This window comes from Pelophylax lessonae (assembly GCF_965119305.1).
Source record: "Pelophylax lessonae genome assembly, chromosome: 6".
In the NCBI taxonomy this organism is placed as follows: domain Eukaryota; kingdom Metazoa; phylum Chordata; class Amphibia; order Anura; family Ranidae; genus Pelophylax; species Pelophylax lessonae.
This window is the reverse complement of record NC_138773.1, coordinates 266,809,549-266,823,471: the sequence shown is the minus strand read 5'-3', so window position 1 is coordinate 266,823,471 and position 13,923 is coordinate 266,809,549. Positions and strand designations below refer to the sequence as shown.

The following is a 13,923-nucleotide window of genomic DNA, read 5'->3' as shown; positions in this document are numbered from 1 at the left end:
TGTTCATCGACGGACGCAGTCTCTGATCCATATCAGTAGGGTTATGCTTCCCCCTACAGGAGTAGGACACTAGGCAGAAAAAAAAGTTCTGGCTACGCCTATGGGCAGTCCCAGGGGGTATACCCTCTCTTACTGCTATAGGATGTCAGTTTTAATCTGTCTAGTCAGGAGTAAGGACCTAGTTCCTTGCTGGGATCTCTGGTCCTGGCAAAGTTTTTTCTAGATTTTTTTTCTTTTTTAGTTAGCTTTTCTCCGGATTTTTCCTGTGATATCTACAAGCAACTATGTCGGATCTGGGCGACGGGCTGGATGTATAGATGCAGTGGTCACCCCAGTCCGCCCAAAGCATTCCCCTGGGGTGCCTAAGGGGATTGCTGGACGCTACCCCTTTGAGGAGTCCCTTATCAAAAAGTGGACTATGCCACCTATGGTGGACCCTCCGGTCTCAAGACTGAATAAAGCTACCATGACCCCAGTGGAGGATTCCCTGTCCTTTAAGGATCCGGCGGATAGAAAGGCAGAGTCTGTGGCCCTCAATATGTACTCCCTGGTCTGCACTAAGACCGGTGTTTACTGTTGCCCTTGTCTCGCAAACTGACTGCATGGGCTAAGTTGCTACCCCGTGACCTGGAGGGGAAACAACTCCCCCCTGCCTTTGCGGAGCTGTTGGACCAGCTGGTATTAGGGGCTGCAGTTTGTTTGCGATGCCGCGCTGGATACTGCTTCCATATTGGGTCGACTGTCGGTTTCAGCAGTGGTCCTCTGGCGTATACTTTGGCTAAAGTGCTGGTCTGCGGATCAGACCTCAAAGAAGGCCTTGACTGATCTACCGTTTCAAGGAGATCGCCTGTTTGTGGCTACTCTGAATGACATTATCAAAGGTCTCACAGGGGGTAAGAGTACCTTTCTCCCACAGGCTAACAAAAGGTAAGGACCCTCATCGCAGACGGGGTCCCTTCTTCTCAGCACACAAGTTTTTTTTCTCTCAGGGTCAGTCGATAGGGCAAAGTCCTTCCAGACTCCCTCGGGTGGTCCCAAGAGGCCCTGGTCTGGCAAACAAAAATTACGTTTCTCCAGACATGAGGACATGGCCCCTTCAGCCTGAAGGTGCGCCCTCACCCATATCTGGGGTGGGGGAACGTCTTTGCCGGTTCCCAGACCTGGGGTTATCCCGGATAGTACAAGAGGGAGTAATAGTTCCGGTTCTCTGTGCAGAACATTTTCAGGGCTTTTATTCAAACCTGTTTACGGTCCCCAGGAAGGAAGGCAAGGTGCATCCAATTCTGGACCTGAGGGCACTGAATTGCTAAGTGCGAGTTCAATAATTCAAGATGGAATCTGTTTGCACGGCGGTGGCTTCCCTACATCAGGGGGATTTCCTGGCCTCTATAGACATCAAAAATGCCTACCTTCACATCCCAATATGTGCAGGACAACAACGGTTTCTGCGCTTTGCTGTGGGAGAGGATCAATATCAATTTGTGGCGTCACCCTTTGGTCTTGCCTCTACTCCTCGGGTCTTCACAAAGGTGTTGGCTCCGACCCTGGTGTTGTTACACCAGCGGGGGATATCGGTCCTGGGTTACCTGGATGATCTGCTTCTCCGTGCATAGTCTCCCATGGTGCTGGTGACAAATTTGGAGATCACCATGAGAACTCTGGAAGAGTTCAGGTGGATTCTGAACTTTCAGAAGTTGTCCCTGGTCCCTTCCATGAGACTGGACTATCTGGGCCTAACTTTGGCTTCATCCTCAGCCAGGGTGTTTCTTCCTCCAGACAAAAACTTGCAAACTTCAGACTGCGATTCAGCTGTTGCTGTCCAGCAAATGGTAATCCCTGCAGTCTTGTATGAGAGTTCTGGGACTGATGGTGTCGTCCTTCGAGGCGGTCCCCTTCGCTCAATTCCACACGAGGATCCTCCAGAAGGAAATCCTTCTCAAATGTAACAAGAATCCACATTCCCTGGACAATCAGATCCAGCTGAGCCAGGTGACCATGGAGTCCCTGATCTGGTGGCTTTGGTCCCCGATGCTCGGCAAGGGAAATCCTTCCTCACTATATATTGGACAATGTCACCATGAATGCAAGTCTGTCCGGGTGGGGAGGGGTTCTCGACAGGTTGTCTGCTCAAGGAGTTTGGTCCCTAGAGGATTCCAGGTTACCGATCAATGTTCTGGAGCTGAGCACTATCCGGCTTTGCCTAGTCCACTGGTCCGAGCACCTACAGGGTTGTCCAGTTCGCATTCAATTGAACAATGCCACGGCCGTGGCTTATGTCAATCATCAAGGGGGCACCAAAAGTGTCCTTACGGCCCTGGAAGTGGCAGGCATCATTCGGTGAGCGGAACGCTTTGTTCCAGCTCTCTCCACTGTTCACACTCCACTGTTCTCTGACACATTCCAGAAGTGGAAAATTGGCAGGCAGCTTACCTCAGTCGACAGGCTTTGGATGCAGGGGAAGTGTTCCAGCAGTAGTACCTTCGTTGGGGCACTCCAGATGTAGATCTGTTGTCGTCTCGGATCAACAGAAAAGTATAGAGGTTTCTGGCCTGATCCCAGGACCCTCTGGCAGATGCCACAGACGTGCTTGTGGCCCTGTGGGGTCAGTTTTAGCTGATGTATGCCTTTCCTCCTCTCAATTTACTGCCAATACTTCTTCGCAGGATCGAGGCAGAAGGGATTCTGGTCATTCTTGGGGCTCCAGACTGGCCTCGCTGAGCTTGGCAGGCTGACCTGGTCAGGCTAGTCAGATGCTCCTTGGAGACTTTCTCTCAGGGAGGATTTACTGTCTCGGGGGCCAATCTTCCATCTTGCTTTACAGTCGTTGGCTTTGACAGCTTGACTGTTGAAAGCCAGGTGCTGAAGGACAGGGGATTGTCTGCTTCAGTGATTCCCACTCTGCTTAGAGCGAGGAAAGCAACTTCTAGGAAGATCTATCATCGTACATAGAAGTCGTACATTGCGTGGTATGAGTCTCTTAGGGCTCCCCCTCGCTCTTACTCGGTGGCTCAGATCTTGGCTTTCCTTCAACAAGGTATTGATTAAAAGTTGGCCTTGAGCACTATCAAGGGTCAGGTCTCAGCCTTGGTGATTTTTTTTCTAAAAGCCATTAGCCACCCATTCCCTGGTGTGTAACTTCAGCGGGTGTGACACTTAATACCTCCGGTGCACCCTCCGTTGCCACCTTGGGACCTTAATTTGGTGCTGTCGGTTCTTCAGAAACCTCCTTTTGAAAGTATTTGGGAGATTCCTTTGCTTACTTTATTCCAGAAGGGGGCCTTCTTGGTGGCTATTACTTCTGCGCTAAGGGTGTCGGAACTGGTGGCGTTGTCCCGTCGTTCTCCCTATCTGGTGGTTCACAGGGATAAAGTGGTACTTTGCCCGGATCCGGCCTTCCTTTCCGAAGGTAGTTTCCAATTTTCACCTGAATGCAGACAACGTGTTACCCTCTTTGTGTCCTAAGCCAAAACATCCTAAGGAATTTTCACTGCATACTCTGGATGTGGTTAGGGTGTACTTGGAGACCACTGAGTCTTTTCGGAAGTTTGATTCGCTCTTTGTACTCACGAATGGTCCAAAGAAAGGGCTGCCTGCGTCTTCTGCGACTATTTCCAGATGGATCAGACAGACAGTTATGCAGACTTATTCAATTAGGGGTAGGTTCCTCCTTTTCCTGTTAAGGCGCATTCTACTCGGGCACTTCCTGGACTTTTCGCCATAAGGCATCTGTGCTTCAGGTTTGCAAGGCAAAACCTGGTCGTGTGTTCATACCTTCACAAAATTTTATAAGGTGGATGTGCTGGCATCTGTAGATGCCTCTTTTTGCCGCAAAGTTTTGCAGGCTGCTGTTTAAGGAGGCTTCTTAGCCTTCCTTGAGGTTGTTTAATGTTTTTTTTTCAGGTGGGCCTCATCTTGTTGTTCTGATGAGTCCTATGTTGCCTAGTGTTCCCACCCCTCATTTTATGGCACTGCTTTGGAATGTCCCTACTTATATGGATCAGAGACTGCGTCCGTCAATGAACGATAGAGAAAATTGGATTTTTGTCTTAAAATCCTTTTCTCTGAAGTTCTTTGACAGACGCAGTACCCGCCCCTCTATTCTGAGTTGGGTTGCTATTATTTTTCTCTGACACTGCTTTGATACAAAACTGACATCCTATAGCAGGAAGAGAGAGGGCATAGCCCCTGGGATTGCCAATAGGCGTAGCCAGAACTTTTTTTTCTGCCTATTGTCCTACTTCTGTAGGGGGCTGCAAAACCCTACTGATATGGATCAGAGAATGTGTCCGTCAATGAACTTCAGAGAAAAGGATTTTATGGTAAGACAAAAATCCAATTTTTGAGCAAACCAATCAATATACGCCTATTGGGATTTTGTTTACCAAAAATGTGTAGTAGAATACATATTGGCCTAAATTTATGAAGAAATTCGATTTTTTACATATTTTTATTGGATAGGTTTTATAGCAGAAAGTAAAAAACATTGTTTTATTTCTAAAATTGTTGGTCTTTATTTGGTTTATAGCTAAAAAAATAAAACCGCTGAGGTTATCAAATATGTGATGACCTTAAAGTGAATAACTCAACTTAAGCAGTTTGTGGAATGTAGTCTGTCATTACACTGCATGACTGCAGGGTAGCCACCAGTAGAGAAATGTTTGCATATAGTGGTGAACAGTGGAAAAATGTTTGAGTATAGTAAATGTCAGTGGAGAAATGCTTAGTTATAGTGGTTTTCAGGGAGAAATGCTTTGGTGTAATGGCATCCTGAAGAGAAATGCATGGGTATAGTGGTTTTCAGTCGAAAAGTGCTAAGGTATAGTGGCAGCCAGTGAAGAAATTCTCAGGTAAAGTGGTTTCAGTAGAGAAATGATTGGAAGTAGTGACGGCTAGATGAGAAATGCTTGAATATAGTATTTTTCAGTGGAGAAAGGCTCAGAAAAGTGGTTTTCAGTGGAGAAATGCTTAGGTATAGTGGCATCCAGTGGAGCAATGCTTGGGTATAGCAGTGAACAGTGGATAGTGATGTTCAGTGGTTTATAACAGATGTATATAAAGGGTGTATATAGAAAACATAGAAAATAGTTAAGTGTGTTATCTATTTTCTGTTAAAAAAAGATAATTTTGCAAAGACCGTTTGTTCTTTACCTAAGACTAAGTATGATTTATTGCCATTTGGCTTTTCTTATTTCTGACATTCACATTTTTACAAATGTTTATTAACTAAATTATAATTTATTGGTGTATTCAGCAAAAGAGATTCCTAATGAATCCTTCTTACAAATGCATGACTCCTGACTGGATGATCAACTTTTTGTTATTATTATGTTGGTTTAGTTATATTGCTATATTATGGGATTCCAGGCAGCATGGCCCGGACATAAAGAAAACAACCAATCAGCCACTAAGACTCGAGCTGCAAAAGAAATGACCCATCTTAAAATTATTGAACACAACTGTCCCCACCAGACAGGTGGGATAAATTATATCCCCACCTGTCAGAAATTTCCCAAACCCATGGCCAATTCAATAATTGCTTGAAAATCAAGGTTCAGTATGCCCAGGCCAACTTCTGAATGTTGGACCCCATCATCCCTATAAAAAGGCCTGGTAGACCCCTTTCTAAATTTACACGGTGATAAGATAACCCAAATTCAGGAGCCATGTACTTTTCAATTGCTTCTTTGTCTGTTTCCTTACTTTCTCAAAAGGCTTCAGAACCACTGACTCCAACCAACGTAACCGAGGAATAGTCTGAGAAAAGGCAATTACTAAATTAGGAGAAGACATCTTAAAGAGGAAGTAAACCCTCCTCTTACACTTTTACCTATAGGTAAGCCTATGATAAGGCTTACCTATAAGTACTGTAAATATCTCCTAAACATGTACCGTTTAGGAGATATTTAGCTTACATGCAGCCAGTAACGTCACTGGCGCATGCGCTCTGAAGGAACGGCCGCTGGTGCCGTTCTTTCAGAGTCCCGTGCCGTAACCGTCGGCTCCCGCGCGGGAGTGACGTCACCGCGGCTCCGGCCAATCAAATGGTCGGATGCCGCGATCCCGGAAGACGGGCGACTGAACATGTCGCCCGTCATAGAGGTGAGCGGGCGGCACGGCGGGGGCTCGTTCTAAGGTAAGTATTGCATAATGAGCTAGTATGCGATGCATACTAGCTCATTATGTGTTTCTCTTTCAGGGTGAAAAAGAAAAAAACAACCTCTTTAATGTGATGAATAGAACTCTTGATATGGAAAATCAAATCTAATGTCCTCGGTTGGCCAATGACATTGCCTCCGATGTGCAAAATAAAATATTAGGAGCAGGCCAATATAGGTGTAGTCTGCTGAATTCAAACAATAACTCCTCCCATAACAAGCCTCTCCTACCATTCCAGAAGACTTGGAAGATGCAGAATAGCAACGAAATGTAGCACGCTTCTGTGCCCAAAACACGAATGAGTGTCCAATTATCCAAACCTCTCTTGGGCAATCTAAAATGATTACACAAAAGAGTTAGGGCAGACATACAGTTTAAAAGCATCAGATTTCCACCTACCCAACTGTTTAATATTGTTAAATTCCATACCAATCCTAGCAGCCTCGGTGGCTGCTCGTAACCTGAAAGAGTGCGAAGTAAGAGGCATATTGCCTAAAATGTAAGAAATCACAACATTTTGAAAGAACTTTGTTGACCTGAAATTTTGTAAGAGGCGAACCATCTGAATAAATGAAAAGAAATTCACTGACAAGAGGGCCGATGGGTAAATAACTATGCATCCTCATTAAAGGGCAAATCGTAGAACCGGGACAAGCTGATAAACGCTGATAAACGCAGACAGATTCCCTTACCCAATAGGTCTGTTTTGCTCTTTTCAATAAAAACTTTTAGTAAATTATCATCCAGGCTTAAATATTGTAATTCCAAACCAGACTGATTCATTCTGCTGGAAGACACTAGTTCAGAAATGCGTAATGCAGGAAAAAAACAAAAAGAAAAACAGCTTCATAGCAAGAAATAGAAACAGAACTGGTAACTTTGCAAAGTAATGTAAGAATTTCAGAAGTTATCGGATTCCTATTATCCCCTATAAAATATACCTTTCTGTATCTCTTTAATGCCTGTTGAACTGATGTTCTCTGCCTCTGCCCGCTCCAGCAGCTGTCTTAGAAGCGTCTTCATGCCGCGAAGGGGAACACCCGCAGGCTCCAGTATTATAGCTCCTGCCCTGTATTATAGCACAGAGCTCTGCTGGTGAATCCTACCTCAGACGACTAGCCCTGACTAACAGGAGGTAGCCCTTTATATAGGGGCCCCCAGGAATTCTGGAAGATTCCTGGGGGTCATGTACCCTAAACTGACCTATCCCAGAGGGGTCCCCTTAATTTTTAGAATATTCTAGGTCATATGACCTTGATTGACCTATCACTGATCCCCCACTGTATTATTGCAGTGGGGAAGTCTTGAAACAGATGCTGCCACAATCCAATGAGGAAAAGCGGGGCCTGAAAACAGCCGTATCCCTATTTTTCCTCACATTCCTCATTTAGTTATTGCTTTATAATAATTATTTCATTACAGTTGCCAAAAGATTTTATTTTGAAGCATACACAACATATTCAATTTTGGATGAACATAAACATGGTGGTGCTAATGGCTGTTTCACAGCAGGATTCCAAAGTATGTTTCACAGTGGAATGAATAGGACTATGTGACTTAAAAAAACATAAGCAACTTATGATATTCTTCTAAATTGGCTTAAACTCTCTAAAACACCCTGATGACACAGTTGTCAGACAATATAATGTTTAGGCTATGACACATAAAGGATTGGATGAATACTACAAGACTGGATTGAAGCCCAACAACTGTATGGGCTAGTTGTTGGGCTTCAATCCAGTCTTGTAGTTCTTCTAAAGCCCCGTACACACGATCAGATTATCGAACGCTCTGTCGTCCGTTTTTTGTGGCATGCTAGTCTGATGTGGAAAGTGAAGAGGTTATTTTCATACAAATTTTCCCGTACGACAGAATTCTACTTCAGAAGTGATGTCATGTGTTGGATTGCTTTGTATGTGTTCTTTCGTCTCTGAGCATGCCTAGTCTTGCTCTTAAGATTTTTTCCCGTCGAAATCTGTACTAATGAGACGAAAATCGGACGTTGTTTTGACGGACAACAAAAATTATATAGCCTGCACATCAGGATTTTTTTGGCCGAAAAGTCGGAAGTCGACTGTCGAAAGCATCATACTAACAATCTGAAAATCGGCAGATCGGTCGTCGGACAAAATTTCCCTTCAGATTTTCTTATCGTGTGTACGGCCTTTAGTCAACAGAGGAATATTGGATTTTGCATGAAGACACACTGATTTCACTGACTTCAGCAATAGGTTCAGCTGTGTCATATGAGTCATCTGCTTCAATCTCGATGAATGTGGTGTTAAGCCCCGTACACACGTACCGATGGTCGGCTTACAAATGTTCCTCTTTTCTCCCCGGGATGTCGGTGTCTGCTGAAAAGTGCAAAGACAGCACAAGGACAGCACAAGAATTTTGTCCGCCGACTGCAGAAGTGATGTCATGTAATGGTTAACTTTCCCTGTGTTTTCTATTTTCTGAGCATGCCCAGTCTTGCAAATCTGCGGTCTGTCGGCCGAATTGTGTACTGACAGGCGAACAATCGTCCGTTCTGGTGTCGGCATACAAATATTTTCATGTTTGCACGAAAGACTTTTGTCCGCGGATTGTGCGCAGACATCTGTCGGAGGCACCATACTAACACGCGTACAATCGGCAGATCCTTCGTCCACCGACGTTTGTATGCCGACGATCGGTACGTGTGTACGGGCCTTTAGTTGGCCCAGCAACAGACTCTCGCAATCCACATATCCAGGATTATCTCCATCCAGGCTCTGAGGTTAAATTGCAGAGCCTCCACCTGCCCATCATGAATGTTTGGCAGTGGGTGACTTGTTTTCAGTCAGGTTAACCCCATGTTATCTTTGCCGGAGTAGTTGAGAGCAGCCATTCCTATTAACCTCTTAGCAGGATCATCAGATGTCATTGCAGGTTGTAACAGCTTAGTGTGAATGCTCACATTTCATCTCACCAGATGGAACAATTCTTGTCAATGCACATATGCCTAAACATAGATTGTTCTTACCATCTTTAGTGTATCACGTATTACAAACAACTGATCCAACAACCAGATTGATAACATTTATCCTTCCCTGAAAATGTAGTGAAAACCACTCAGTATAATGCTACTTATATGATATACACTATAATGCCAAAAGTATTGGGAAGCCTGCCTTTACACGCTCATGAACATTAATGGCATCACAGTTTTGGGGTTCAATATTGAGTTGGCCCACCCATTGCAGCTATAACAGTTTCAAATCTTCTGGGAGGGTTGTACATAAGGTTTAGGAGTGTGTCTATGAAAATGTCTGACCATTCTTCCATATGTGAGGTCAGGCACTGATGTGGACAAGAAGGTCTGGATCGCAGTCTCCACCAAATGATTTAGACCAGTGCACAAACAAGGTCCATAAAGACATGGATGAGCGAGTTTGGGGTGGAGGAACTTGACTGGCCTGCACAGAGTCCTGACCTCATCCTGTTAGAAAATCTTTGGAATGAATTAGAGTGGAGACTGCAAGCCAGGCCTTCTCATCCAACATCAGTGCCTGACCTCACAAATGCGCTTCTGGAAGAATGGTCAAACATTCCCATAAACACACTACTAAACCTTATGGACAGCCTTCCCAGAAGAATTAAAGCGGTTATAGCTGCAAAGCGTGGGCCAACTCAATATTGAACCCTATGGACTAAAACTGGGATGCCATAAAAGTTCATGTGCGTGTAAAGGCAAGTGTCCCAATACTTTTGATAATTTAGTGTATATCTTGTAGTTGTGCTGAGACCCCGAATACCTACTTGAGAAGGATTGGTCTCTTAATTATTATTTTTTTACAAAACTGGATTGAAAAGTGTTTTCTTTCAAATGTTTTCCTAAAGTTTCACCTTTGTACGGTAAATTTTTGGCAAGTAAAACAGTTACATCTACAATAATTTCCTCTGTTCTGAGCGGTTTGCCCAGAAATATAAAACAATCAACAATTAGCATTAGCTGGTCACAACCCTTAGTGGATAGAATGAAATGATGATGAACTGAGCTAGCGTTTGACCTGGAAAGTTGTGTGTGCAATATTGCCAACTTTTAAAAAAACACTCCCCTGAGTGTAATGTGCTGTGCGCTTGGCTGTAAATGTCACGTAGTGATGAAATTGAGATAGGAAAACAACATGTACTGTAAAATAATGTTTAGTGCTGATAATCTGCTGCCTAAAATATATGAAAATAGTACTAGAAAGTGCATTTTTCCATGCAACCAGTAAAATCAATCTTTGAACAGATAAATTAAAGGATGCATTTGTATAAACATCGGAAAGTTTACCTGTTATAAAAGTTGGAGCCTGCTTCATAAAATCTTTCACAATGGTTCTGACTAGGATTGCAAACATTTGTGTTGAGTAACATTATGTCCCAACAGGTGTGCACAAGGCTGCGTTAGGATTAATGAGGGAATAGTGCTAGAACACACAGGTCTGCAGGCTTAAAGCGGAGTTCCGGGCACAGAAATGATTTTTTACTGAACATACCCCCGGGACAGTCAGGGCTAGCACATTCCACAATGGCTAGCCTCTGATCTGTCCCGGTTCGCACTTACCTTTTAGAAGAAATACTTACTTTGAAAATTTCTTCCACAGCGTTTCCATCTCTCTTGTGGGCAGCTGAAGCCGGCGCGGTCCTCTTCGGTGTCTTCTTCCGCGTCTTCTTCTCCCAGAATGCGCCGCACCGTCCCCTCTCGTCACTTCCGGAGCGGCGCCGCATTCCTAAACAGCTTCTGGGCATGCCCAGAAGCTGTTTAGCAGGGGAATGCGGCGTCGCCCGGAAGTGACGTGCGGGGCCGGTGCCGTCGCATTGATTCCTGGGAGCAATGACGTTCAGCTCCCAGGAATCATTGCGAGGCAGGAAGTGACGGGGTGAGCCTCGGCGCTGGAGGAGGAAGTACCCTGAGGTGAGTATTTACGATCTTCAATTACAAGGTGAGTATACAAAAAAAAAAATAACTATCCAATTCCTTTTCAGGTTATGTGTAGCTAGCGGAGGGGCACAAAAAAAAAATACAGATTTTGTGCCCGGAACTCCGCTTTAAGCTGGATACACACTATCCAACTTTTGTGGTTAGATTTCTTTCAGATTTACCTTTTCTATGTAGTGCAAGGGCCTGCCAGATTGCATACAAATTGAAAGTGTTTAGGTTTGACCTCATATTATCTGGTTTTGGTAAGTCTAAAGGAAAAAGTCTTCAGAAAATCTTATAGTGTGTATGGCCCGTTAGATTTCAGGCCTTTGGCAACCTTACAAATATCAAAGTAATAAATAAAAATTGCATTTGCCACTTCCCTTATATTGGAAATAAAATAATCACCAATTTTAGTGCGGCACACTCACCTACATATTATAAAAAATAAAAAAAACTACTAAAGAGAGAACAAGAAGAACATATGTGCACTCAAGAACCAAAAACTTTATCAAAAATTTAGATACTGCTTACCAATGTAACAAACCACATATTTTTTATATACAGTATCTCACAAAAGTGAGTACACCCCTCACATTTTTGTAAGTATTTTATTATATCTTTTCATGTGACAACATTGAAGAAATGACACTTTGGGGGTTATTTACTAAAGGCAAAACCACTGTGCACTACAAGTGCATTTGGAGGTGCAGTTAGATCTGAGGGGAAGATCTGAAATGAGGGGAAACTCTGCTGATTTCTATCATCCAATCGTGCAAGCAAAAATTGTGTTTTTTATTCTCCTTGCATGCCCCCCTCAGATCTACAGCGACAGCATTTCCAAGTGAACAATGGATTTGCCTTTAGTAAATCATCCACTTTGCTACAATGTAAAGTAGTGAGTGTACAGCTTGTATAACAGTGTAAATGTTCTGTTCCCTCAAAATAACTCAACACACAGCCATTAATTGTCTAAATCACTGGCAACAAAAGTGAGTACACTCCTAAGTTAAAATGTTCAAATTGGGCCCAAAGTTTCAATATTTTGTGTAGCCACCATTATTTTCCAGCACTGCCTTAACCTTCTTGGGCATGACCAGGTTCACCAGAGCTTCACAGGTTGCCACTGGAGTCCTCTTCCACTGTCCACATGATGACATCATGGAGCTGGTGGATGTTAGAGACCTTGCTCTCCTCCACCATCCTTTTGAGGATGCCCCACAGAGCTCAATAGGGTTTAGATCTGGAGACGTGCTTGGCCAGTCCATCACCTTTACCTTCAGCTTCTTTAGCAAGGCAGTGGTCGTCTTGGAGGTGTATTTGGGTCGTTATCATGTTGGAAAATTGCTCTGTGGCCCAGTCTCCAAAGGGAGGGGATCATGCTCTGCTTTAGTATGTCACAGTACATGTTGGCATTCATCGTTCCCTCAATGAACTCAAGCTCCCCAGTGCTGGCAGCAATCATGCAGCCCCAGACCATGACACTCCCACCACCATGCTTGACTGTAGGCAAGACACACTTGTCTTTGTACTCCTAGTTGCCGCCACATACACTTGACACCATCTGAACCAAATACGTTTATCTTGATCTCATCAGACCACGGGACATGGTTCCAGTAATCCATGTTCTTAAGCCCCGTACACACGTACCGATTGTCGGCCGTAAATATTCGGCCGATCGGCCGATTGTAGGCTGTTTAGTATGATGCTTCCGACAGCCGACAGCGCATTTTCGGCCGAACAGAATCTGTCGTGCAGACATTAAAATTTTTGTTGGCCAACACCAGAACGGCCGATTGTTCGCCAGTCAGTACAGATTTCGGCCGACAGACAGCAGATTAGCAAGACTGGGCATGCTCAGAAAAGAAAAAAGACAAGGAAAGTTAACCATCACATGACATCACTTCTGCAGTCGGCTGTTGTTGGCTGACAAAATTCGTGTGCAGTCTTTTGCAGTTTTCAATAGACACGACAGCCCTGGACAAAAGACGGCCGATTGTTCGGCCGACGATCAGTACGTGTGTTCGGGGCTTTAGTCTGCTTGTCTTCAAACTGTTTGCGGGCTTTCTTGTGCATTATCTTTAGAAGAGGCTTCCTTCTGCAATGACAGCCATTCAGACGAATTTGATGCAGTGTGCGGCGTATAGTCTGAGCACTGACTGGCTGACCCCCCACCCCTTCAACCTCTGCACCAACGCTGGCAGCACTCATACGTCTATTTCTCGAAGACATCCTATGGATATGACGCTGAGCACGTGCACTCAACTTCTTTGGTCGACCGTGGTGAGGCCTCTTCTGAGTGGAACCTGTCCTGTTAAACTGCTGTATGGTCTTGGCCACCGTGCTGCAGCTCAGTTTCAGGGTCTTGGCAATCTTCTTATAGCCTAGGCCATCTTTATGTAGAGAGGCCATCTTTATGTAGAGCAACAATTCTTTTTTTTCAGATCCTCAGAGAGTTCTTTGCCATGAGGTGTCATGTTGAACTTCCAGTGACCAGTATGAGAGAGTGAGAGCGATAACACCAAATTTAATACACCTGCTCCCCATTCACTCCTGAGACCTTGTAACACCAATGAGTCACATGACATTGGGGAGGGGGAAAATGGCTAATTGGGCCCAATTTGGACATTTTTACTTAGGGGTGTTCTCACTTATGTTGCCGGCGGTTTAGACATTAATGGCTGTGTGTTGAGTTATTTTGAGGGCAGAGCAAATTTACATTGTTATACAAGCTGTACACTCCCTACTTTACATTGTAGCAAAGTGTCATTTCTTCAGTGTTGTCACATGAAAATATATAATTAAATATTTACAAAAATGTGAGGGGTGTACTCACT

The 13,923-nt window shown here is 44.2% G+C and overlaps 1 protein-coding gene across 1 annotated transcript in view; it reads right to left on the bottom strand.

Annotated features, from left to right (window-relative positions):
- LOC309558737 (dipeptidyl peptidase 4-like) overlaps window positions 1-7,179 on the bottom strand; it is a gene marked incomplete at its 5' end in the record, with an annotated part of 178,779 nt that extends 171,600 nt beyond the window's left edge. The window contains 3 exons of the mRNA XM_082261785.1: window positions 6,387-6,490; window positions 6,556-6,648; window positions 7,098-7,179. Of these exons, the coding sequence (XP_082117911.1) occupies window positions 6,387-6,490; window positions 6,556-6,648; window positions 7,098-7,179 (279 nt within the window). The remainder of the gene's footprint in view (window positions 1-6,386; window positions 6,491-6,555; window positions 6,649-7,097) is intronic.
- Window positions 7,180-13,923: the final 6,744 nt, after the last annotated feature.